The 27979-nt window shown below is 41.1% G+C and overlaps 1 protein-coding gene across 6 annotated transcripts in view; it reads left to right on the top strand.

The window, feature by feature from the left end:
* sugct (succinyl-CoA:glutarate-CoA transferase) overlaps positions 1–27979 on the top strand; it is a 116417-nt gene that overhangs the window by 66725 nt on the left and 21713 nt on the right. The window contains exon 14 of one of the 6 annotated variants that reach the window (XM_023800210.2): positions 11894–12935. The exons of 4 other annotated variants lie outside the window; for them this stretch is intronic. In XM_023800210.2, coding sequence (XP_023655978.1) covers positions 11894–12067 — 174 coding nt within the window. In that variant the 3' untranslated portion in view covers positions 12068–12935. Of the gene's footprint in view, positions 1–11893; positions 12936–18384; positions 19423–27979 lie in introns of those variants that run through there. One more of the 6 variants, XM_072711883.1, reaches the window with a different exon arrangement.

Genomic DNA, 27979 nt, shown 5'->3' on the forward strand with positions numbered 1-27979 from the left:
CACTATGAATGAGTTATAGATGGAAAATTTCAAGGTTAATCGGAATGGTGCACAACTTGTTTTTACCATTCTGAAAGTAAAACCTTTCTTTGGAGATAGGAGAGATGATCAATCAGTTGAAGTGTAACACAAAAATGCATTTTTCTGTGTTATTTAGCAGATCTGTACTTTTTTACTTGGGAAGAGTTCTGACGTTTGCAGTAAAGTTGATATAGTGTGAAGGCCAACTTAGAGTCACACATTTATTGTTAAAATGCAGTAAAATTATACTTCTGAATATGATCTTCAGTCTTATATGTAACTAGCCTTCAGGAATCGCACGGATTTCTGAATGAATCACAGGGAAAAGCCTTTAAAAAATTATAAGATTTACTTATGCCTCCAACTTTGATTGCCTGGTTTGATCCAAAGAGATTTTTAAATGACATCTTTCTAAAATAAAGTGAAAGTCTCTTTTTTTTGCTATTCCCTTTAAAAATAAGACTTAATGATGAGCCGGAGGAGCTGGGGGGGGAGGTTGCTGATGTATTCCTGTGACGGTTCTCCATCCTGGAATAATTTATGCCTTTGTTTCAGAGAGGAGACGCACGTCCGTGTACTGCGTCAGACCTGCCCTAGAGGGGGCCAGGGAGGAAACTTTGAAACTTTACTCTACTAATGCACATGTCACGCATCGGCCGTCTGGGTGAAAGCAAGCTTTTAGAGTCATTCGTGAGACCAGGCGTGTCAGAGGGGCATGGATATCCTGTCAGATTCAGGAGACCCAGTATTTTATAGGGGCCTCAAATTGTAAGGTCGGGGAAATCTACCAGGGGGAAGTCCCCCCTCAGCAAAATATACAGAGAAGGCCAAATATGACGTTTTGTCAGGAGGCCCAGAAATTCTAGCTACGTCCCTGGGTGGGTCACTGGATGACTTTTGGGTTGTAAGACCATTTTCATTGGGCCGTGGGGTATGTGGTTTAAAAAAAATATATATTACCCCTACCCCCAAATATTACCATCTCCACCGCATTGGGTTTAGAGTCTGGCACCGGACATACCTGTTCCTCCGAGTGCTTCGCTTAGGTCTGATGGGGCTTAGTAGTACCCCCAGCCCGCCTCCGCTCTAATGGACGGCCCCTCCGTCTTCCCCATCTCCTTGACATTCCTGCTGGTCCCATGATCTACTGCACAGGCGCCCTTCGGGACAATCCACAGGTGGAAAGTCTCAGCCGCCGCGTGGCTGTTCTCCTGGCAGCTGCCGTCCCTTTTTCCAGGCGCTGGACTGTCCTCCCAGACGGTGCTGCTTCCTGTTTCACATCCATGAGCTTTAATAAACCCGGGAGTGTGTGGGAAGGGGAGATGTATTTACCGATTTTGGGCTTCCCCTTAAGTAGTAAGGGGGATTCAGCTACTGGGTATATTACTATTTTTCTGAATCCCTATGGTTCTTATTGTTTTCCTTATAATATCTGGGCGGAGCGAGTGGTACAACAGTTTTGGTGAATAACATGTGCTGGTTATCTGGCTGCTTGTTTAAAGCAGAGAGAGTAGATGTCCCGAAGGTCAAAAGGTCTTGTTATATTCTTCTTCCAAAAATGGGATTATGATTACACAGATTGACTGTATGTAATTAGCTTCCATACATCTAAGTTATTAGGTCAACTCCACTATACGGAGGTGTATTTGTTTAAAGCTGCTGGACATGCAGATATCTGAAATGCAGATATCTCCAAACAGCACTCAAATATGAGGTCCATTGTGTTCTCCATAATTTCTGAGACCGGTGAACTTAACTTAGCAGCAGTGAGTTGTATTTTACCCAGCAGAATTTTTCAGCAGCTCCACCGAAGCTAGCTGTCTGTTGGAACATGTCTTGCTGCTACTTCCTTGAATCGTCTCCTTGAACGACCTGAGGTCCCTCATCCTTTCCTCACCAGAGCTCATTATTTTTTATTACTGTTGTCTGCAGCACCTGGGAAATATTTGGCTCTTACTGCAAACATCTGCCTTTTTTCCCTCCTTTTTCACTGGCTGGCAACAAACGTTTTTTTTTTTTTTTTTTTTTTTTTCTTGTTAGCCTTCAGAATGACGAGAGCATGACATGGTGAACTTTGTAATGTAAATCCTTGTCATCATATGGGCATGTAAGAGCTGATGGAGAGCCTAAGTCAACTTCGTAACATTAAACCATATTAATGTATTAAAAGCTTCTGATAAGAGTTCAAGCTATTTCATTTAAATGCAGATTCCAGGCCTTTGTCCTTCATTAGATGTTTTATCCCATTACTTTAGGTTAAATTTGTCTCGTACAGTTATAACTTAGGACAAAACATTGCACCATAGAATGATAGTTGAACATGTATAGCCTTTTTCATATTCAGAAACTGAATTCTCTGGATTCAGTGTGTGTTTGTGTGTGTGTTAGGGTACTGATATAGATGTAATCTGTATAATCTTTGTTTCTGTTTATAGAGGTCCCCTGTGTTCCAAAGATCAATTTATTGTGAAATTAGAGTACACCTTAATGTGTTCGGCATTGACATACAAATGTGTATTAGTCTGTTTTAGATGTTCTGTTATCAACGACATTGAGCACTTTATTAGGAATGCCAGTACCTGCATGTTCATACAGTTATCAAATCAGCCAATCATGTGACGACAGCACAGTGCATAAAATCATACAGAAACAGGTGAAGAGCTTCAGTTAAAGTTCACATCAAACACCAGAATGGGGAAGAATGTGATCTCAGTGATTTTGTCCAAGGCATGATTATTGCTGCCAAACGAGCAGGTTAGAGTATTTCTGTAACTGCTGATCTCCTGGCATATTCATGCACAACAGTCTCTAGATTTTACTGAGAATGGTGCGAAGAACCAAAAACATGCGGTGAGTGCCAGTTCTGTGGACAGAAACACATTGTTGATGAGATAGGTCAGAGGAGAATAGCCACGCTGGCTCATGCTGACAGAAAGGCTATGGGAATTCAGATAACCACTCTGTACAACTATGGTGAACAGAAAAGCATCTCAGAATGCCCAACACATCAGACCGTGGAGTGGATGAGATACGACAGCAGAAGACATGAGTCCACTTTTGCCAGCCAAAAGCACACAAAATGTTATGATCAGGATTTGGTGGCAACAACACACATTGCGTCAACAATCCTGGTGGTGGAGCTGTAATGGTGTGTAGAAAGATTTTTTTGGCACACTTTATAAAAAAAAAATAAAAAAATCATGAAAAAATTACCTATGCATAATTTAATGCAAACTCATAAAACTTTATTAATGAAAGACAGAATTATATCTCTTTTTTTTTTTGCAAAATATTATGTCTGAGTATTTCACCACCTTATTCACATGCGTTCAGTGGTCCATAGTTATCTCTGTATGAGTGTGTGCCCAGTGACAGGCAGATATCCTGTCCAGGATGTCCCCTGTGCTGTGTTTACAATTCTTATATTTGTTTCTGTATTTAGCGACTTGTTTGTCTGTCCTCCTTCCAGCTTGTGGGCCCAGCTCGCGTGTATTGGCGTGTGGGTACACGCGTGTGCGTGCATGCCTGTTTGATCTGCGCATGCTGTACTCATTTTCCCCTCTGCAGTTGTGGACCAAGGTTATGCCCACTGGAACACAGCACTGCAGCAAAATGCTCCTCTGTTAATTGTCCAGCATGAACCTTCCAGAACAACTTGTCATATTGCTCTTCTGGATATGCTCTATCACCATTTCACCAGGGACAGCAGCTAACTCAGCTCTTTGATCCTCATTTGTATGTTGCTGTGGACAATAGCGTTCACTAAATAAGTAAATGTGATGATGGTGTTCCTCCGTTTCTGCTTCTGGAGGCATTTAAAAGAATAGGACATGTTTATACAAAACCATGTCTTTATAATAGGACCTGCTGGATTCTGGATTTCCCCATTATCTTTGCGATGAGAGGGAGGGGCCGTAAGTTTCATACTTATCTGCATGGATATGTGGTATGCGGCACAGTGGGTTAGGACACTGCGTCCACGATTGGATGGTCAGTGGTTCAAATGCCTCCATCGCCCTTGAGCGAGGCCCTTTACCCCCATTTGCTCCAGGGACACTGCATGCTAGCTACCGCTGTCCTCAGTCCCCAAGCCTTGCTCTCAACTGTGTGTTTGTGTCAAAATAGAGCAAGATGCCACGTGTTAGAAAAAAAGGCATTCCAATCTGTTTTTGTGTAAATGGCAAAAAATGATATACCTTCATGTTGTGCATCTTGATTTCTAATCAGGGTTATGGGGGGCCTAGAGCCTATGCTAGGCAGCACCAGGCTGAGGTTAGCCCTGCATGGGATTTTAGTCTTCAGATTTCTACATTTATATTTTCTACGTGGCGTACATGCAGTATACTGTAGGCACATAGCATGAAAAAGATATTTGCTTGAGTTACAGTTTTAATTGTGAGTGTTCTTTATATTTCTTAGCTGCAATCTTTTGCTTTTTTAATTGTAAAAAAAATTGATTGTTGCTTGGGTAATAAAGCTCTCATAAGGCTCAAGTGAGTCTGGCCTTAGGTACAGTAAAGTAGCGTGTTAGATATGAGCTATTCTGCTGCATTCAGATTTGTCATTTTGAAGACTGGTTTTAGTAATAGTATGGAATGTTTTTGTGTCCTATAAAACCTGTTTTTCCTTAATATTGAGAAAGGTGTCAGCTGATGCTAGCTTCTGATTGAAGATGAGAAATAGACTCTCCATCTTCGCTGTTATAAAATGAGCAATTCTCTTTGAGGACAAGGGAGGTGATTTCACCTCAAGCCTCTGATTCACCACACAATCAGCTGGCTTTTAAATGGCTTCTAATAGGTCTAAAAATCAGTTTTTTCTTTAACCTAGTACTTAAAATAGAAGTTCAATTGTTGATGCGTCGTTCCTCATATTTACTGTTGTGAGAATCCATACCAAAAATCATGTACTTCACTGTGTTAAATAAAACAAGCAGCGACCTGCATCTTCCTAGTGTAATGGTCATGCCACATGCCCATTACATGCCTGTGTGGTTTCTAATAAGGGCCCCTGTTTTTGGAGTGGGGCCACAAAAACAAGAAACTCCCCCATGTTTGGCATCAACAACATAAAATATCAACATACCAGGTAACAACGAGGAATACATAGATCAGACATTGACAGAAGAGATCAGAATAACATTTAGGATTTACTTCTCATACAAATTGCGAAACAAAGCCCCTAATGATGTAACCAGGTTAGATTTTTCCCTGAAAAACCAGGAGGAGGTCTGTTCATGGTAAAGTTAGTAATAAAATTTCTTTTGGATTCATGAAGAAATGGGGAAAAACCAACATGTTTGGACTGAACTCTTTTTAAGGAACTAAATGTTTTCTTTTTAAAATCTCTGGGGAATAACTAATCTTCCGGTCTTGGAAGTGAATGCAGGAACTGCACTGAAACATCCACCTGTGTAAATGGTTAAAAACTTGTTCCTTATGTTTCCTTGGACATACTGCATGGATGAATAATACATCTCTGAGCCCAAGAATGGAGACGCGAACGTAAAATAAATTACAGCATGATTTATTATTATAAAAATGATTGGCATTTCAGAATCAGATTCTCTATTGCCACATGACAAAGGCTGGTGGAAATTTTTGTTGGCACAGCTCATTACTGTTGGAGACAGTAATGAGATAACTAATAGTTAGGGCAGAAAGCAGACAGAATAAATGCAAAACTCAAGATACACAACTGAAGCATAAATGTGAAATATGTGACAAATACAATGTTTTGTGCAAATTCAAGTAACGCAATGCATAAAGTTTACACAAGCACAATACAGACAACATATACATCCGTACATATATTATATAATATACTTCACGTGCAATGTGCAATTATGATGTGCAAACAGATCATCAGGGGTCTTTACTGATGCAAATAGAAACATTTCAATGGTGCAAATGTTGCATCTTTTGTATGATTATAAGCAGGAGTAACAGAAATCTGATATTTTTAATTCATATTTTAGAGTGACAGGGTACAGTGATACTGACCTTTTAGGTTAAACATAGAGGTAATAGTAGCACCAGTGTTGAGAGAAACTGTCATTTTGTAAATTGGATTAAAAGAGGTTCATTCTCATCCAGGCCTCAGGTTCCCCTCTTTAGATTGCACCAACCGGGGGCTCATGCAAATTTCGAAGGAGGTTTTACTACTCGGCTACATTCTAAAAAACATGATTTTTTAATAATTTTTTTTTTGCGTGGGGGTTTCAAACCCATTATCTCATTATGTGGCTATGTGCCTGATTGTATCAAGTGCCTTGTCTATGTAGAAGACTTGTTGGATTTTAGTGTCAGATGCATTTCTGACAGATAATAGGCAGTATTACCCAGCATATCCGGCAGTGTCCTGATGCCAAAGTCACACTTAACACCTGCTATTTTTGCGTAATTTGCACAGAATCTGAAAAAGAAATTAAATTTGAGATCATACTGCAAGTGACCCAACCCCAAACTCGGTTTGAAACAAGATTACTTTGTCAGATGTGTGAGTTAACTGTGATTTGTTTTGACTGTAACAGAGAGACCCTATATCATTAACCCATGGATGGTAAATCGGAAATTTTAATGTTCTTAATTTTTGGTTTTTGTTTATAATTTTTGGTTTCTTTTATTCAGTTTGGCTGGATGTATGTTTTCAAAATCAGTTGGCTAGTACAGAAAGTGGTAATGATAATTACAGATGAGAGCTGCCCTCATTTAGGCAGTTAGAGATACAACCTTAAAAAGGAAACTGGAAGACAGTCAACAACAAACATTTATTTCCATCCATCATTCAGCTATTTATGCAGAAGAGGGTCACTGGGGCCTGGAGCTAAACCCTGGCAGCCCCAGGCGTAGGACGGCCTAGTCCTTCACAGGGCACACACACAGAATCACACACTGTGGGTGATTTAGGGACACGGTGCAGGGGCCGTGCCATTCTAAATTTTTTAATGCAGTTCCTTATGAAGCAATGTGAGTTTCTACCAATCAAAGTACAGTACAGTATAACACCTCAAGATTACATTCAGGTTACATTGTGGTAATTTTCCATGAATTCTACTGACAAAGCAATGTCCTCTGAGCATCATGATTTGAAAATTAATTGTTAGGTGCAACCAATTCAATAAAAAGAATCACAATGGAGTGCTCAGCTGATTCAGTTGTAGGTTCAAATCCAAGGAAGTATGCATAAATTGTAACTGTTCCTGTACTGTTTGTCATTTTGGATAAATGTCTCAGATGCGTAAAATAATGCAGTGATGAACAATCATAAAAACATATTACCTAAAAATAACTTGACATAAATCTTTATCAATAAAAACCTGAATTACAGCTGTTTAAAAAAAACAAAAACAAAAGGTTATATCTCAGTTTTTCAAAAGCAAACAGACGAGTGGACATAACTTCATGCCCCCCCATTGGCCCTGCCTTAACCCTCTGGGGTCGGCGGTCCCGCCAGCGGGATCTGACAGAAATTTCGTCAAACCATTTAAATAACTCTGCGAGTTTTTGTCATATACACATTTAAAAAACACCCTCAGAAACCTTGAACGGTGTACTTATATATATAGGTATACAATATATATAGGTAGAAACTAAATATATTTTTACAGCTTCGTGATACGAACAGAAAGAACAAGAGTGACTGACTTAAACGTCTGTGTCTCGAGGCAGCTCTGATCGCCTTCCCACTTGCAAATCGCGCTGTTCGCATGATAATAACATGATAATCAGTCTGGGTAGTGCACATGTCTGGGTAGTCTTTACACTGATCGGCTACAATATGGAAATATGGTGCGTTCTGTGGTCTATGTGTGCTGTTAACCCATATTTATGCAGGAGAAAGGAAGGTTCCATATTGGATATTCACTTGTAACTTGCATAATTGAAAGACAGTTATCATAAACTGAGCACTGACTTTAAACATACCTGTATGGTGTACATTTGTAAAAAGCTGACATTGCTGTTAAAGCAGTGAAACAAGGATTAGAAACCCTAAAGATTAATTTCTGTCTTCCCTACTGGACTTCCATGCATGCAAATTTGTTCTGACTAAATAATTTTCTTCCCCATTAAAAGTATAATATAAATGCTGCCTTCAGAATGACTCAGAGCAATTTGCAGCACAGAAATGAGCATGACAGGCTCCGTGGGACCAATGCGTGGGTCAAAGTGTAACCCATGCACAACATAGTCTAGCATTTAGTAGAATGGACGTGTGAGTGCAAGTGCCAAGATGTCAAATGCTCAAGATTTTTATAGTAACAGGCAATTCCACTATAAGCAGAATATGCACCCAGCGGCCACTTTAATAGGGACACCTATCAAGTGCCGGGTAGGACCCCCTTTTACCTACAAAACTGTCTGAATTCTTAGATTTATGTCATGTCATTTCAGACAAGGAACATTTTTGCTCTTGTTGTCATCTTGTTGGCTTTAAAGAGTCTGGCCCTCTGGTCTATCTAATTAACAAGGTGTTTTTGACCCTCAGAATTGCTATTGAATGTAATTGTCAGACCGTGATCTGCTTTAGACACTGTAGTGTGTGAAAATCCAAGAATGGTGACTGGTTTGAGATGCTGGTATCATGATGTGTGGTACCAATAATCACACCACGTTCAGAATCACTTAGATCATGCATCCTGTCTGTTTGCTTTATGTTTTGAGTTTAGCATATCTCAGAAATTGCAGGAGAAATTGAGACACCTTCTGCTTGCATATTTGAAAAGTTGCATATGTAGGTTTTTACGCGATGTTCATTTTTCCATAGCTGGTTCAGGTGCCCTAACCTAAAGTTTTCCTTGCTGATGGTCTAGACAGAGCACTGACAGGCATGCAACAGAAATTCAAGGATTTGCTTTTATTTGCAATTTCTCCGTTTTATGTGCAGTGGGTTTTGTGTATTGAACATTATGAGAACCTAGGTGCATTTTCATTACATGTTAAAACAGTTTTACTTTGTGTTACATGCTTGGATAGTTAACATATGTCAGTTTTGATCCCCCTAGTGTTGAATTTCAGATTCAGGGGAAAAACAAATCCAACGATAATGAAAACTGGCTTATGGATTGCACATTTTTTCCAAACGAGTTTTAATGTTTCGCCTTAAAAACCCAAACATTCCAGCCATGCTCTTCATTTGGGGACCTTTAAAAATCAGCGGCTGTTGTATCATGCATATAAATTTCCCATGCTGTCTGTACGTTAACACAGTTCACTGTGCAGTTTGTTCTCTCTTGATTACTGTGCTTTGCATCACTCAACACACAGATGAGCCAGTGTAATTTGTGGGATGATTTATAGTGCAATATGAGCATGCACTGGTTGACTCAGGATATACTGCTTGCTTGCATTTGAAATTAACATCGCAGCAAATTATTATTTGAACAGCATGCTCTAATTGGTGACTATGGATAGGACTTCACTGTTAAAATAAAATGCAATAAATAACTTGTTGCTACAGGCCTTTTGAGAAAACCGCATATGTTGTCACAAAGATATTTTAGTATAGTTATTTAGCACACCCTGTGGACATGTGTGCAAGCATTGCTTCATGATTTGTCTTTTTTTCCACCATAATTTTTTTCTTTAATTAAGGCGCTTGCACACATTTCATAATCTTGTTTCTCCAATATATAACACAGCAAATCTAAACATATAATATATGTGAATCCATCATTGACGTTTAGGGTAATTGTTCTGTTACTCCAGCATACTTCACATGTTTTTTTTTTTCTTTTCTTTTTTTTGCCAACTTTTATAGTCTTGTGACTTTGACTGTTCATCCTGTAATGTGAAATTTAATTCGCTATACCTGCACTAGTCCAGTAAACAGATCAACAACAGATGAGCGGGTCTTAGGAAAATATGTTGTTTTTGAACATCCTTGGAAAAAAATGCAATATGCAATACTTTGAGAAACAGATCCGACACTCGGCACAATTACTAATGATTTGCATGTGAAGTCTTGGTCGACAGAGTGCTCTCCAAAGGATGCCGATGCTTATTTTAAATTTACCATGCCCGCACTGCCATTTTGCCAGTCAAAGAATTGGATGCGGCCTACCCTGGGTTGTGCTGTACCTTTACGAAGATGCCGGAGAATCATATTTGGCGAGACACTGCGCTGTCCCACAGAGGGAACACAATTATGATGATAATCTTAATAATAAAAAGACGCAGTCGCCAAATGGCAGTTTTGGAATTTTTGCCAAAATCAAGTCAATGTATCTTTATTGTCATCTTCAGATATATTATTTGATGCATGGATCATACACTGCAATGAAATTTGTTCTCATTGGTTGTAGTGCAAAGGAACAGGAATAAATAGAATATAAACGTGTAACATATTGAGACATTTGAAACATATTTAGAAAAATACAGCTATGCAAATGGGCAATGGAACTAAATGAACAGATAGATTTAAATAAATTATTTGGAAAATTGTAGTGGTTCATTGACCCCTCGTACCTTTGGGATGGAAAGAAGGATCCCCGCATATGTTTATCTATCATTTACAGCTGTTATCATTACCACGTCTCTGGCTGAAGTCAGGAAATCCGTGCCGGGATTGTTGTGGGTGACTGAACCGGTACCGATCTCAAATATCAGTTTATATAAGAAGTTAGTTGCTAGTACTGTGCCCAGTCGTGGTGATTGCTGCCCTGAATGCTATTTTATTTAATGTTAGTATAACGCCGTGCCCAAAGGATAGTTGAAGTTTCAAAGTATTTCCTGAAAGCAATTTTGAAATAGAATGTCTTTTATCTTGGGTATGAAGACTTGGTACACAGTGTCATTACGTTTTTTTTAAAGCTTGCTGTGTTAATGAACACAGTACAGTTCTGCCTCATATTCTGCCAAGTAGAATTAGTCATTCGATTAAAAGTTTGATTTTGATTTATTGTATTGCATGCATTTCATTTGGTCAAAACATTGCAGGGGATATTATAAGCATGTTGATCTTTTCTTTCTGGTTACTTGAGAAAATCAGAGAATAAGGCATGTTCCTTGGCAAGAAACATTAATGGGCACCTGGTATTATAATCTTCTTTTTCTTATTATCTCCAGTAATAGTTACTTTTTCTGTTAATTTTCTCTGTGATGCATTTAGGTACGTGCTGCACTTTTGCACTATTCCATAGCACCTATCCATACCTCACAGGACTGGTCCCGTGCTGTCATGTGGTGTGTGTCACTTGAGAATGCCTTAGCCATTAGCTCTTTTGCAAAGGGGCAATCATTTGGGTTGAAGGTGAACTACATCCACAGTTTGAATGAGTCACACACCCAGTGGAATGTGCAGTCCCAAAGCTGACGCAGGAGGGGTGTTAGCATTTATGGTCACACCATGTGAGGTGAAAGACCAATGACAACCCTCATTTGTTGGTTGGACTGGCATGTGGAGGACAAACCAGTGCTATATCTTGTGAATCCCAAATACTGGGCAGGTGGCGAAAGGGGAAACTTATGATTTATCAAACAAATTAGTTATCCTCTCCTCTCTACATATTTCAGAGTACTGCAGGGAGCTGTTGGTGTAGTTTTTCGTTGCTGAAAAATATAGTTGGAATAGAATGCCAGGAATGATGGCACAGTCCAGAACATGTCACAGGCAGCATAGGGCACTAGACCTGGTACACCTGGTGGAATATTATTAGACCAGCAGAGGGCACTCTCCACAAAGGTAGTCATGCTGTGAAACACTAAGGGCAATTTCATGAAGTTAAGGTGATACAGATGCCGCTTATTCTTCTATGCATTCGATCGACATGCCCAGTTAAGATTCTAGTGCATTTTATGCAGTTGATTTGTTAATTAATCAGCTGACAACATACTGTACATTTTGTAAATTAATAATTGGCTTTTTGCCCCAGGGTCTTTGGCAACACAGGATAAAAAATGGAGCAGTAGGACCAAGCAAGAATTTAAAGCCTGATGGTGGCTATGATCAGGGAGATGAGGAAGTAGAACATGTTAACAGGAAATGTAGGTTAACTGTGTCTATACCTAGACAGGTTTTGTACATCACCTGGAAGGATATGATATGATAGCTTTTGTTGAGTTCATCCATAGATATATGAACATCCATAGGATTCCAGCTATCACAGCTATGGAGCGTAAATATTGATGTTTTATAGTTCAGTTGCCAGAATTACCTTCAAAACACTTTAACTCTACATGACTCAACATCAGTCCTGCTTGGCATGAATTATCTGTTAATATGTCAATGATAATTTAATTTAAAACATCATAAGAAGTCTCATCCCCACTGGGATTTTGTGATTTTTATTTTTTTTATTTATAGTCGAAAATAATATATCGAATCCATTCTTCTCACAAAACGAACTTATGAACTGCCTAATTGGGTAAAGAAAGCGTAAAATATGACCTGTTATATGTAATGTTAAAGCAAAAATGTGTATTGTAGTTTATTAACATGTCATTTGTACAGTATGTTATTTGTTTAACCACTGTATATTGGTAATTTTGTGCAACCATCCATTACCTCCTTACATGGAGGAGGTGGTGTTTTTCTTTTTTGGCTGTTTCGGCATTGGATGAACAGTTTTAATTAGTGCTGAATGGGTCGACAAGTATGTGATCCAATGCACAGCACTCTTTGACAGACTGAAATAAATATTAGCAATAACTCTAACTCACTCTTTGATGTGTCGTAATCTGCAAATACAGGGGATCATGGCAGGCTGTTTTAACTGTACCTCTGTTGTGCCATTTCCTCGCTATCGTGCCAAGTAACAAAGTTGAACCAGCCGGGATTTATTTGTTTTTCCATTTCAATTAACCCCAACTGTGACATTGACTGTAAGGCGGTGACAGGGTGAAAGAAATGTTGTTTATTGGATTTGCCTACTAAAATGCAAGAAGAATACAACACTGACTAACATCATGGCATAGCATTCAAATACCTTCACATAAAAACACCACCAAAAAAAAAAACAATTTGAGAAAAAGCAGTAACGTCGTCTAAATTTTGCAGTATTGGCCAGCTGAAATAGCCTGCTCCATATGCTTGCATAAAACAAAATGTATTTTTTTTATTCAATTTGGAAATTATGTATCTGACATTATAAACTGTAGTCTCTAACCACAGAATGCTTTCTGAAATATAGCATTAGTCCATGGTGAGTCATAATTTTTTTTGGGGGGGTGCTTGTTTTTTTTATTATTTTTTTATTTTAGTCAGAACCGCTCTGCACATAATTATAAAATTAACCATCTTCTAGCTGGTTTTTCCTGGTCAAAGTTGCAGAGAAATACAGTTGTTTTTTGCATAAATTATTGTTTGGAAGTTGACTATAGTCACCTTGGAAGAGAACGTGTGGCATGTATGTATTGGATTATTTCTGTTTGACGTTTTCTAAGATGTCAAGTCATGAATTAATTACACGAGCTTCACTCCTGCCTGCTTGTGGTGTTTGTATATTGGTCTGTAAACTAAGCTTTAAAAAAAAAAACGTAATGACTAAAATAATTTTAAAAGAAAGTCTTGCTATTGTCCTTCATATAACCTATAGCCTAGTGTGCCAGGAAACATTGGTACCCCGCCTTGGGAGAAACACAATGGTAAGGCAAAGCCTGAGTGTCCATGCTTATGTCAGCCTAGAGCCCCCAAACAAGTTAAACTGCCCCTGGTTGACAGTGTATTTATGGTGTGTTTAGTTAACTGTGATGTCATTGAATTTTTGGCCAAATTACGGCATGCTGTTATTCTTGTTAGCCCTGCCTTTCTGGTTTTTGTTTCCATGTGAACTGCCTCTACTATACATGGACATTTAGAATATTCATCCAAGTCTTCCCAGGGTTTTGCTCACGCTACATGTCGTGCTGACAGAGTAAACTGAAGCACTACTTTGGATTTTGATCGGCATGTTAAAGCCAGTTAAAGTTTTCAAGGACACACCATATGACCCTGAGTGCACCCTATTATTGGATATAAATCAACAACAATGTTATACACCTGCTAAGCCTGAATGCCAAAAGGAACTCAACAGCCCCACACTGTGCATGCAAGCCGTGATTTCAGGGGTCATCTGCAGTTTACTGGATTTAGACACTGTGCCTGTGATTGGGAGGTTGCTGGTTCAAATGCCATAATAGGCAGAGTGATTTCACCATTGGCTTCTTGAGCAAGGCTCCTAACCCCCTGCCCACCCCAGTTGCTTAGGTTTCTCTCTCTCTCTCTCTCTCTCTCTCTCTCTCTCTCTCTCTCTCTCTCTATATATATATATATATATATATATATATAAATAAATGGAGAGAGAGAGAGGGTTCTGTGACCAGGACGAAATCAGCATTGCTTCTCCTGGATCTGCAGTAAAGATTGGGACCACTACTCCAAAGGCACTTACCCCAACCTCCATGCAGTGTTGAAGGGACGTGTCAGCCAAGACAGCATAGCAACATCAAGAGCTTTCAAGAACTCAGGGCAGATCTCATCTACCCCCGGAGCACCACCACCAAAGAGATTCTTTGACCTCAGCCCCAGAGATGGTTAAGTCCTCCTCTGACTTTTCTAGCTCTACTTCCTACAAGGAAGGCATACTGTATCAGTGGGATTCAGAAATACTCCTTCCACCACCTGACTATATCCCCATTTGAGGACAACAGTTCATCCCTGCTGTAAACAGCATAGGTAAAGCCCTATTTCCCCCTCCTGTGTAGCCTGACGATTTGACAGAATGTTTTCAAGGCCAACCGAAAGTAATTTTACATGGCCTCACCGAACTCCAGCCACACCTGAATTTTTGCTTCAGCAACTGCTAACGTCGCATTCTTATTGGCCTTCCGGTATCTGTCAGCTGCTTCAGGAGTCCTACCAGACAATCAAGCTCAGAAGGCCTCATTCTTCAGCCTGATAGCTCCCTTTACTGCTGGTGTCCACCAGGTTCAGGGGTTGCCACCTGAACAGGCACCAACACCCTGTAAAGTCCTGGAACATTACCCATTCAGGCTCAATGTTCCCTGATCCCTTGGGGTGCAAGTGAATTTCTGCCAGTTGAAGATCTACTAGACAGGGGCCTCCATCAGCTGCTCCCAGCACACCCTCACTATGCGTTTGGGTCTATCAGGTCTATCCAGCATCTTCCCTCACCCTCGGATCCAGCTCATCTCCAGGTGGTGATCAGACGACAGTTGAGCCCTTTTCCTTAACCCGATTGTCCGCAACATGCGGATGCAGATCCTGATTCAGATCGGGTAGGCTATTCCTTCCAATCACACCCCCACTAGGTTTCATTGTCATTACCCACTTGAGTGTGCACCAGTTCTGGCTCCTTTCCCACCAAACAGGTTGCATACCATGTGCCTAGAACCAGATTTGGTTGCCAACAATCAGTCCACCGAGGCCCCTGCCTTAGATTGCCATCTGATCTACACTGCATCTGACCCCCACGACTCCTCCTGCAGGTGGTGGGTCCACAGGAGGATGGACCCTTGTTAGCCTTTCTGGATATGCCTGGCCAGGCACTATGTGTCAAGGCCCAGCCACTAGGTGCTCACCCATGAGCTCCCCCCAGGCCTGGTTCCGGTCTCCACAATCCAGGAGAGGTGACATCATCCTGAATTTTATCAGTCATGGGGGTTTTCTGAATTGCACTTTGTCTGGCTGCTCACCTAGGACCAATTTGCCTTGGGAGACTCTATCAGGAGCAATTGCCTCTGAAAACATTGCTCCTAAGATCACAGAGGCACACAAACCACTCCACCATGATAAGGTGGCAATACATCGATTTTTCAATAGTAAGAGTTCTGCTCATTTCCACATCACTCCATGACTTCAGAACAGCAACACAGCTATGTAAACTATGTAAGCTAGGTAGCGTAACATTGGTTTGGTTCTGTTGCTGTTGGTCTTCATGTAGGACTGGAATTAATTAAATGACACGTTTAACAAGCAACTGGATGTTTTGCACTCTGGTTTCTATGTTTATGCTGATTGAGTTCCACATCTCTTTAAAACGTGCTTATGTTGGAATGTCTTCCCCAGAGCTCTTTCTCTTGCTGTCCAGAAACAGCCATCGATTTTAAGAGACAGGAGCCCAATTTTCTGATTGCCTTGATACCCTGAGGATAATTCATCACTTCCTTTGAGCTGAGTAATATTACCGGAAGTGAGAATACCTTTGATACTAATAAAAATAATACACCCATAGACCATTTGAACATAAAACCACAGAAGAAATTGAAACTGAGTTGAAGGAAGAGGCATGAGGTTCATTTGGAAATGGGTATACTGCCTGATCATGATGTTCCCATTTTTGCCAGCTTTTCGTTAGAAATTGAAGGTCGAGATAAATTGTATATGGAAAGATATTTAGATGAAGTGGCCAATTTGGTCAAAACTCACGCAAAGCTTTATTTTTCTTGCATATGGGCTTCTACATCCATTCATCATTTTACATATACACTCACCTAAAGGATTATTAGGAACACCATACTAATACGGTGTTTGACCCCCTTTCGCCTTCAGAACTGCCTTAATTCTATGTGGCATTGATTCAACAAGGTGCTGAAAGCATGCTTTAGAAATGTTGGCCCATATTGATAGGATAGCATCTTGCAGTTGATGGAGATTTGTGGGATGCACATCCAGGGCACGAAGCTCCCGTTCCACCACATCCCAAAGATGCTCTATTGGGTTGAGATCTGGTGACTGTGGGGGCCATTTTAGTACAGTGAACTCATTGTCATGTTCAAGAAACCAGTTTGAAATGATTCGAGCTTTGTGACATGGTGCATTATCCTGCTGGAAGTAGCCATCAGAGGATGGGTACATGGTGGTCATAAAGGGATGGACATGGTCAGAAACAATGCTCAGGTAGGCCGTGGCATTTAAACGATGCCCAATTGGCACTAAGGGGCCTAAAGTGTGCCAAGAAAACATCCCCCACACCATTACACCACCACCACCAGCCTGCACAGTGGTAACAAGGCATGATGGATCCATGTTCTCATTCTGTTTACGCCAAATTCTGACTCTACCATTTGAATGTCTCAACAGAAATCGAGACTCACCAGACCAGGCAACATTTTTCCAGTCTTCAACTGTCCAATTTTGGTGAGCTCGTGCAAATTGTAGCCTCTTTTTCCTATTTGTAGTGGAGATGAGTGGTACCCGGTGGGGTCGTCTGCTGTTGTAGCCCATCCGCCTCAAGGTTGTGCATGTTGTGGCTTCACAAATGCTTTGCTGCATACCTCGGTTGTAACAAGTGGTTATTTCAGTCAAAGTTGCTCTTCTATCAGCTTGAATCAGTTGGCCCATTCTCCTCTGACCTCTAGCATCAACAAGGCATTTTCGCCCACAGGACTGCCGCATACTGGATGTTTTTCCCTTTGCACACCATTCTTTGTAAACCCTAGAAATGGTTGTGCGTGAAAATCCCAGTAACTGAGCAGATTGTGAAATACTTATACCGGCCCGTCTGGCACCAACAACCATGCCACGCTCAAAATTGCTTAAATCACCTTTCTTTCCCATTCTGACATTCAGTTTGGAGTACAGGAGATTGAAATTGAACAGGTGTTCCTAATATTCCTTTAGGTGAGTGTACATTTTACATGGTTAAAGGAACCATGTAATTTCTGGCATCTTTCTAAAAATACATTAAATAAAAGGCTTTTCTGGAAGAGTGGAATTCCATTTTAAGCTGTTTTTCCATATATTTAGAACAGCATATTAACTGGTACTATATTAAATTTGCTTTAATTGTTTACTGTTTTTTATTTTATAAGTTTAAATCTTGTTAGTTAATACAGCTGTGTCTTTCTATTGAAGTAGGTATTTCGACTAACAGGACTTTATGTTTCTCACTCCAAAAACACTGCTTTAAAACACAGAAAAATAACTAACAAATAAACAAATGTCTATTATAAATTCACATGTGTTTTTTGTAATTGTGACTGGCTCATTTCCTATGAACTTGAAATAAAAAGCCATACATCTAATAGCTTTGAATAGTATAGATAATAGTAGCACTAAATAAGATACCAGACCCAGGTTCTTCCTTTTCAGCTGTGCATTGTAAACGATCAGCTGAATACCAAAGAAGATTTTTAACACTAACAGGGAGATACAATCATTGCTGCAGAGAACAGTTAAGTAGGTGCCCATGGAAGGAGGTGCTTAGTGTTCCTTGCTGTATAATGCAAATAAATAAGAAAATATCTGTAGTTATTGGCTAATGTAGTGCAAATAAAGATTTTTATAAACTTCTGGAAATGACAAATTCAGCATAATGTGAATTTAATAGACACTGGTTTCTGTAACCATAAGTGTAAGACATCCGTCTCCATTTGCCCAAATACAGTCATCTATTCATTTCTCATAATCTCTTATCCTGGTCAGGGTCACTAAGCCTGGAGCCTGTCCCGGGAACCACAGGGCACAAGGGAGTGGCCAGCCTTGCGGGGCTGCCAGGTAATGGCAGAGTAAATGCTCACAGATACAAGTTCACCTAACGGCATGTTTTTTGGACCGAGCAAACACAGGAAGAACTTGCAAACGCCACACACGAACGAAGGGAACAGAACCCAGACTGCATGAGGCTGCAGTGTTAACCACCCAACTGCTCCTGTCTTTATGTTAGCAGTTAAATATGACACCACATGTCTGCTGTGCACCGAGATGCCACCTGGCGGCTGGTGTGGCAAAGCGTAAGATAAAAACCAATTACTGTACTATACTCACCACACTTCTGGGACAACATTTTGCATGTTTAACATTCGAGTCACACACAAGCTGTATGCTGCTTAAAATACATGATTTTTGGTCGTTGCTTAAGTCTGAGTGTTTTCTTTTCCATTCTTGGTGAATTATGTATATTATGTATAATTATGTATGTATGTACTTGGCATGGCACCATAGAGGTTTGCAAAAATAGTTTGTTGTACAACTTCAAAAGTGCAGTTTCAGCTCTCTTATTACTTATTTCATCATTTGCTTCATCCTAAGAGATGGTGTGTGGCTCTGTGGCTTATGATCAGAAGGTCGCTGGTTCAAATCATGTTTCTGGCAGAATGATGTCACCATTGGGCACATGAGCAAGGCCCTTAACCCCCAGTTGCTCCAGGGACTGGCTGATCATGTTGTGATCCTCATTGGTACATCACTCTACAGAAATGTCTCCTAAATACACAAAATGCTTCAAATACTGTAAGTACACATGCCCAATGATAATAGTACTAACAATGAAGTTATGTTAGTAGGTGGTAGAGTGTACTTGTCATTATATATTGCTGTGTTGAAAGACATTAAGTTCTTGCTCCAAAAGTACCTTTACTTGTACCTGGGAATTTATTAGAAGCTCAGTCTAGCCACACTTACAATTAGTCAACTCCTCAACAGCACATATGTTTGTAAAGCACTATATGCCTCACTTACATTATATGTTGCTTTGGACAAAAAAATACACTAAATAAAAATATATGTACATTTAAATCATTTGTTTCTTTCCATTATTATTGCAGCCCCTTCAATGACTTGCTTTGCTCAGTTTGGTCAGTACTTCCAACCACTATAATTTCAGCTCTGCGGTCACAGGTATCACTGCTGATGCCGCCGTCAAAGCCTTTTTATGAGATTTAGTACCGTTAGGTCAAAGGAGCAGAAGGAGCGGAAAGCACATAAGCCTGGGCCCAAACCCCCTCCACATCTAGGGAAGTACACTTCCATAATGCAGTGTTTCTCAGCCCAGTCCTTGAGGAGCCCCAGACAGTCCACATTGTTGCTTCCTCTCAGCACACCTGAAGCAAACACTCAAGAATGAACCAAACAATCTAGAACATGGATTACCTGGTACGGGTGTGTTGGGAGCTAGGATGGAGCAAAAATGTGGACTGGCTGGGGATCCACGAGGACTGGCTTGTAAACAGTGCCTTAATGAAGGCTAGTAGCATGAATGAAATGGTTATCTGGTCAGGAACAGAGCCAGCTGGCTGCATGGGAGCCACATCCTTCATGTCAGCCTCCCCATTCTGCTCTGCTCTCATTAGCCATACCAGCCATCAACAGACACCCAATAAGACCATTCCTCCCACACAGGGACATAAAGCACCGCAGTTACAGTAAATAAAAGTCAGATCATCGGGCTGTGCTTCTCGTAGATATTATCTTACAAATCCCTTTAATATATTAAACAAGGAAGTAACCCATCTTTTCTCATGTTCTGCCAGGCCATGTGGTCCTTGTATGAGATTCTTTAGACATTCTGTTACCTAAAGTTCATTGTGTAATGCTAACAGTGCCATGTCTGTGGTTGTCCGCATCATTTTATGGAAGAAAACAACTCACAATAGACTGCAGAATATTTTCCATGGATGGGGCTGTTGCATAAATTTACATTTTTCCCCCTGTGTTCAGTAGAGGGTAGTTCAGCTTAGTGGTTAAGTATATCCTGTTATAGAAAATAAGTTTAATGAGAAGAAACATTGACGTGTTGCAACCTGTGTGGTTACAAATGTATTGTTCTGTTTTAATAGTCATTGATTCCCAAAATGTGATTTCTAAATATTATTAAATAATATGTCTTCGAAAATTGGAGCATGGGTAAATGTGGAGGATCCCTACAGCATTGTTTGTGGGCATCCCATAATGACATAAGCAGTATCATGGCCTATCATGGCTTTTGAGAGCTGTCAAATGGTAATTTACCCATGCTGCTCCAACCATGCTTTCTGCTCAGTTAAGCATGGGGCATCCTTGTAAATAGGGTTGGAAAGTAAAGCCAGAAATGTACCTCCAGTATGTTAAAACTCTTCAAGATCTCCATATCATCTGTGACACTCTAGTCCTCAAGGAACATTCCCAAGTTCAGAACTGCCTGTTGCTAACATGGAAGATTTGATTAGATTATTGCTATTGTGGTTTTCAGATACACTCCTGTCAAAAGTTATCAGGACTACCAAGAAACCCGGTCTAGTTTAGTTTCTCTCAGGAGTTTATGTCTGTGTCCAGATGGCTGTCAGTTCAAATCCCATTACTGCAAGAGTAATCATATCTGTCTGGTCCTTGATGAAGGCCCTTAACTGCAAAAACTGCTCCAGGGGTGCCAGATGAATGGCTGATACATACTATAACCATTATCCTATAGAGAACAAGAAGGGATATCCAAAAACCAAAGAATTCTTATCTACCTGCACTCATACTTGTACAAATCCTGAATAAAGATAACATCGCCATCATTTTATCATCACTGTCGTCACCATTACTTTACAAGGGGGGCTTCCACGAGGCCCCCTGCTGAGCCTGTGGGGCCCTAGCCAGGGTTTTCCCAGCACCAGACAGCAGGTCATATTAGCACATTTCTCATCTGTTGTCCCAACATTGCCTATAGCAGATCATCAGTTCAAAGGAAATGGGGCCTCAACTAATCCGCTCCACCAACTTGACACTATCTATTGACCAGTGGGTGTGGATTCTCCACTCGATTTACAACACAGGAAGGTATTATGGACTGATCTGTATTACATTCAAGAATTCCAATGGGTTTTGTTTTATGTATTTGTTTGTTTGTTTGTTCTTAGCATTTGATTTGACAGAGTGCTTTGTTTTGTGAATGATCACTATAAAGTGTTGTTTTTCACACGTGTTTGCCAAGTCAGTGCATGGGAGTTAAATATGCATTAGATGTGTCATGATGTGATAGCTTTTGGCTTGTTCCATGTTTTGTATGTAATTATTTGAGAGAGATTGCACTGTGTGTACCAGAAGCTTTTAGTTTGCTTCTGGTCAGTATTCCTTTTTTATTTTTAATTAAACCCTTAGTTTGCTGAAAGTATCATTATAGCAGTTCACTGACTGAAATAGCCAGTCTGATAGATGTACATGTATTATTATTATTATTATTATTATTATTATTTCTGGATATTTTGCTGCAGTAGTATCATCTCAACTTCCCATCATCTCTCCTAGAGCACATTTTGGCAGATGATTAGTTGCAAGAATGAGTACTTACCATTCACTAATCCATCTCACTTACTGCTAACTTGTGTCCTTCAATATATCAGTGCTGTCTAGACAGTGCCCGAGTGGCCAGTTTAAAACTTATACGACATTCATATAGTAATTAACCGATTGAGACGCCGTTTCCCCTACAGCCTTTTTGGGGCTGCAGTGCTCGAGGTCAAGGAGTTGCTCTTCATTTAGCTAAATCTCGCTAATAAGCGAGGATATGTGTCCCCCTGCCTTCTGGAGTCTTACAGAGAATCTGCAGAATTTTGGCAGTTCAACCACAGCCCTTCTCTTCTGACAAGCCATGGGGACCCCCCCGCCCCCCGAGAGCTCATCGGGTAAAGCATGATGAATGTTATACCGTGAAAGAGGCGCCACCGCTCTGCGTTCGCCTTCCACTTTCAGTTCGCGCCTTAACCCTTCAGGTGGCAGCTCTAGGCAGCGAAAAGCCGATGCCACCGTCTAAAAGCCGCTACCCCCCCAACCCACCCTCACCCTCCACACGGCAGCTCGGACAGCCTCTCTTATTATCTTATGGCAGGGTTGCCAACTCTCACACATCCGGAATGACACTCATGCTTTCAGACTCTCATGCAAGAAATTTTACACAAATCTATCTTATTTCATTGTAAATCCAAAATTAGCTACATCAAAAGCATTCGGGTAGTTCGCTTACCCTACATACTAATTGCAAGGTAATAAAACTTACATGCATGTAAAAGCGTGTGCATGTGTGTGCAGACTTGTCTCAAATGAAAAGTTGGCAACCCTCCTATGATGTTACTATATTAGATTGTTTTACCTTGTTCGCTTCTTCAGTTCACGTTTCAGTTGTGTTCCCCATTACTGGTCTGTATTGGCACTAAACATTTCATAAATATGTCAATAGCTCACTGGACCTTGGCAGTCCCGTCCCACTGTGGTGGAAACTATGTACAAACCGAGGACTATATTCACTTTTGTTTCAGTCTGCAGATAGTGTTTTGTTTCAGGCATTGTTTAACAAACCACTTTGGGGGACACTGGTCTAAAAAAACCTACAGGTAGGTGACAAGTGACATCTATAAAAGTGTCAGCAGTCAACAGAGCTGCTTATTTAACCTAATAAATGATAAGGGCCTGATCTGAATTACTTGTGGTTTTATTTATTTATTATTATTATTTATTTATAATTTAGCTTGTGTGATTAAACACTGATGGAGTACCTTGTTAATTATTCTATTTATCACAGAATACTATTCATTTTATATTAGCAGCTATTAAGCGGTGATTTTATTCTTACTTTTAAATGGGCGAAATGTAACATTGTTCTTACTAATACAGTACATTCCCATGACCCTACACTGGATAAACAATGGATGGATGGATATATTTGAGTTTTCCCCTTAGAAATAATGGAGTGTCCCCACTGGTTAGGTGATCATTGTCAACACACTGTGCACAACAACAAAATGTGTCCTCTGCAAAACCCATATGTGACTTTCGTGACATAGCAGGGGGCAGCAAATTCAGCGCCCGGGGAGCAGTGCTTGGGGGTGGTACCTTGCTCAGGGAACCTCAGTGGTGCCTTGCTAGTCGGGGATTCGAACCTGCAATCTTTCAATTACAAGAGCGCTTCCTTAACCATCAAGCCACCACTGCCCATACAAACCTGTGTGTGTGTGTGTGTGTGTGTGTGTGTGTGTGTGTGTGTGTGTGTGTGTGTGTGTGTGTGTGTGTGTGTGTGTGTGTGTGTGTGTGTGTGTGTGTGTGTGTGTGTGTGTGTGTGTGTGTGTGTGTGTGTGTGTGTGTGTGTGTGTGTGTGTGTGTGTGTGTGTGTGTGTGTGTGTGTGTGTGTGTGTGTGTGTGTGTGTGTGTGTGTGTGTGTGTGTGTGTGTGTACACATTACATTTGAATTTTTGTTTTAGCTTACATTTCATAAACTGGTCGTTTGTAAATGTGAAATATAAAATTAAATGTCAGCCATAGTGAATTGTGTTTCTCTGGATTTTGATGAAGAGCAGGGCTGTCAGAATAGCTATGAAGGTCATGAAGATGTGCCCCTTTTGGCAGTAGGGTAACACCAGCAAAACCGAGCTATAACTTTCTGTGTCATACCGGGGAAAGATTCAAAGTTTCAAACAGTTGGTTGAGGTGCCAGAAACTTTGGTAGGGTGTGTAAATCTGAGTGTGGAATGTTGCGCTTGTGAACATTGTGTGTTCAAGAGCAAGAAATCTGCAAAACCTTTTCAGGGTCATCTCTCAGTATGTATGATTTAATTTGGATTTGAGCCTGGACAGGTTCTCTTCTGTACTAACAAATCCTGGGCTTCAGTCACTAAGGAATTTTCCCAAACGGAAAATTTGGATTGCGATATTTGTTTTTAACGCTCCTGGTCTGCCCTTTGATTTAGACGCGGTTCCGCTCTCTTCATCTGCACACCAGAACCCTATGGACAGACGCTGGGTAGCTCTTTACCGCTTATTTGTTACCCCCGTGGCAAGTTTTACATTCCTCATGATGCTTGTTTACCGGCATTAATTCCGTTTAGACTAAACAGATGTCAGGGAGCTGTGTCACACATGCTCACGTTCGTTTTAGCTTCGGGGAAAAGGTGGCAAATTTGTCGACTGGTCATGTAACTGTAAGTAAACATGAGGTCAGGAAGTGCTGGGAGAAATGACGCAGTATTTATACTGTACTTCCATATCCATTTATTCAGTACAGGGCCATGGTTGGCCTGAAGTCAGTCTCATGAAGCACAGTGGATAGGATAGCAGCCCACTTCAGGGCATATTACATTTATCTCTTATTTAAAATTTTAGCTGTTCTGTGGGACTGATAGCCGGATGCTACACTAATCTTTGGCACACATATGTTAACAAGTGAATATATTGGAATGCCTTTTTTTGCACATCCCATTTGCTAGCCTTTGACACAAACAGTTGAGAGCAGGGCTTGGGGACTGAGCATAGGCTCAGTCGGCATGCTGTGTCCCTGGAGCAAATGGGGGGTAAGGGCATCACTCAAGGGCCCAAAAGGGGCATCAGAGGTTTTGAATATCTGACCTGAACATGGGTGCAGTGTCCTAACCCACTGTGCCACATACCACATATCCATGCAGATAAGTATGAAACTTACGGCCCCTCCCTCTCATCGCAAAGATAATGGGGAAATCCAGAATCCAGCAGGTCCTATTATAAAGACATGGTTTTGTATAAACATGTCCTATTCTTTTAAATGCCTCCAGAAGTAGAAACGGAGGAACACCAGAACTGCCACAGGAAAATCACATTTACCTATTTAGTGAAAGCTATTGTCTGCAGTGACATACAAATGAGGATCAAAGAGCTGAGTTAGCTGCTGTCCCTGGAGTAATTAGGGCCCAAGAGCCCTATGGTGAAATGGTGATAGAGCATATCCAGAAGAGCAATGTGACATGTGTTTCTGGAAGGTTCACGCTGGACAATTAACAGAGGAGCATTTTGCTGCAGTGCTGTGTTCCAGTGGGCATAACCTCAGTCCACAACTGCAGAAGGGAAAATGAGTACAGCATGTGCAGATCATGCATGCACACGCGTGTAGCCGCATGCCAATACACGCGAGCTGGAAGGAGGACAGACAAACAAGTTGCTAACTACACAAACAAATATGAGAACTGCAAAAAACAGTTTACAATAAAAGTAATAAAAATGTTATAAAACGCACACCCATTCTCCAAAACTGCTTATAGAAAGCAGGTTCACTCTGTGCCTGGAAAACCTAGTGCAGGGGACATGCCGGACAGGATATCTCTGGGCACACACTCATACACCATGGACCATGGAACACGTCTGAACAAGGGAGCGTTCGGGGTGGGGCCCTCCCAGCTCCGTGATCCATGCCATAAACAATATAGAGACGATCCATGTAGAACGTCTGTCTTTGAACTCCGCCAGGAAATTGGAGTCCTGGGAGGAAGTGATCATGTGTGGAACATCTAATCTCCCCATGCCAGGGAGCAGCACCAGAACCCATAGCCTAGTAATGTGAGGCCACAGTGTTTCTCAACATGCATTAGAAAATTTATTACAAAAATAACATGATTTAACACAGGTTAATGCTTTATCCAGAGCAACTGATGAGTCCCTAGTATCCATCCAGAAAAAGACTCTGTAATCCCTATGGTAACCAAGAGTTCACTGCATCACAACAGATTTAGTCTTCTGGCCACAGGATTTGAAACTTAGACCTTCTGGACATGGGCACAAAGTCCCAACCTGCTGAGCTACATGCTGGTCCATAATGAAATTCTGATTATTAATATACAAACATATACACCGATTAGCCATAATGTTAAAACCACTGACAAGGGAAGTGAATAACATTGATTATCTCATTACAATGGCACCTGTCAAGGGTGCCTTCATATGTTAGATAAGGGAAGATTCAGGTCTTGAAGTTGATGTGTTGGAAGCAGGAAAAATGGGCAAGAGTAAGGATCTGAGTGACTTTGACGAGGGTCAAATTGTGATAGCTAGAGCATCTTCAAAACAGCAGGTCTTATGGGATGTATGCAGTGGTCAGTACCTACCAAGGAAGGCTAACTGGTGAACCAGTGAAGGGGTCATGGGTACCCAAAACTCATTGATGCACATGGGGAGAGACGGCTAGCCTGTCTGGTCTGATCCAACAGGAAAGCTACTGTAGCACAAATTACTGAAAAAGTTAATACTGGCTATGATAGAAAAGTGGCAGAACACACAGTGCATCACAGCTTGCTGTGTACGGGACCCAGACCAGAGTGCCCATGCTGACCCCTGGACCATGGAGCAATGAAAGAAGGTAGTCTGATCTGATGTGGACGGGCAGCTGCATGATCATCATTTGCCTGGGTAAGAAATGGCACTAGGGTGCACTACGGGAAAGCCATAGAAGCCAACAGAGCCAATGTGATGCTCTGGGCAATGTTCTGCTGGAAAACCTTGGGTACTGGAATTCATGTGGATTGTTCTTTGTACCACATACCTAAATATTGCTGCAGAAAGAGTACACCCCTTCATGGCAATGGTTTCCCCAATGGCAGCGGTCTTTTTCAGCAGGATAATGCTGAAAAGATATGAAACATAAAAAAGCTCAAGGTGTTGACTTGGCTTCCTTTTTTTTTTTTTTTACCTTTTTTGGGTTGATAAAAGACACCACTCCACATGTTATCCTAAAGCCCTAACTGTCTTCCTCTTTAAGGAACAACAGGACTTAATAAAGTGGCATATATGGTACAGTATGAGAGAGAGGAGCAAAAGTGTAATGTCCTCTATTGAGGGCAACAATGTATGGCTGGTTATGCAGTTGAGAGTGAAGACTGGGGTCTAAGAACAGGGTCAGCCATTTATTTGGCACCCCAGGAGGTTTCTGAGAGGTTGAGGGCTCAATAAACATATGGTGGCTTAAACAACTGCATGACACACTGCCCTGCAATGGGATGCTCATGTTCTGCTGTATCAGTCTCCAGGTAGTGCGCCTGTATCACCCGCAGACAGTGCAGAGTGGATTATAGTAGATTTTACCTATGCTTTTCTGCTGCTCCAAGTCGATGAGTGGCTGATAAACAACCTGGATGCCCTAACAAGAACCATATATGAAGATTGGTTTGTATCTGTATCTCCCCTCTGCGGCCCTCTGCCCCATCCGAGCTCCCCTTAGGCTCCTCTGTGAAGTGTGTAGAGGCATGAAAAGCAGGGACAGATGGGAGTATCTCATGCAGACCAGCAGCTGCTTCCAATGAGCACAAATAAATAGGAATTCGGTCAGACACAAGTGTAAGGAGGGAAATCGATTAACATGTCAGCGCGTTGCATCTGGCTCACGTGTGTCTCTTACAAAGTCCCGAAACGTCAAGGCGCCATGAGAAGAGCCCGGCTCTGACCATGAACACTGGAATCGGTTTGCTCTTTGTGTCATGCCCTTCCTGGCTAGGGTGGTGACTCAGTGCCTCTGGACGAAAGGTCACTGGTTTGAGTCCCTGGGCCAAAT

The sequence above is a fragment of the Paramormyrops kingsleyae genome, chromosome 1 (genome assembly GCF_048594095.1).
Source record: "Paramormyrops kingsleyae isolate MSU_618 chromosome 1, PKINGS_0.4, whole genome shotgun sequence".
Lineage (NCBI taxonomy): Eukaryota > Metazoa > Chordata > Actinopteri > Osteoglossiformes > Mormyridae > Paramormyrops > Paramormyrops kingsleyae.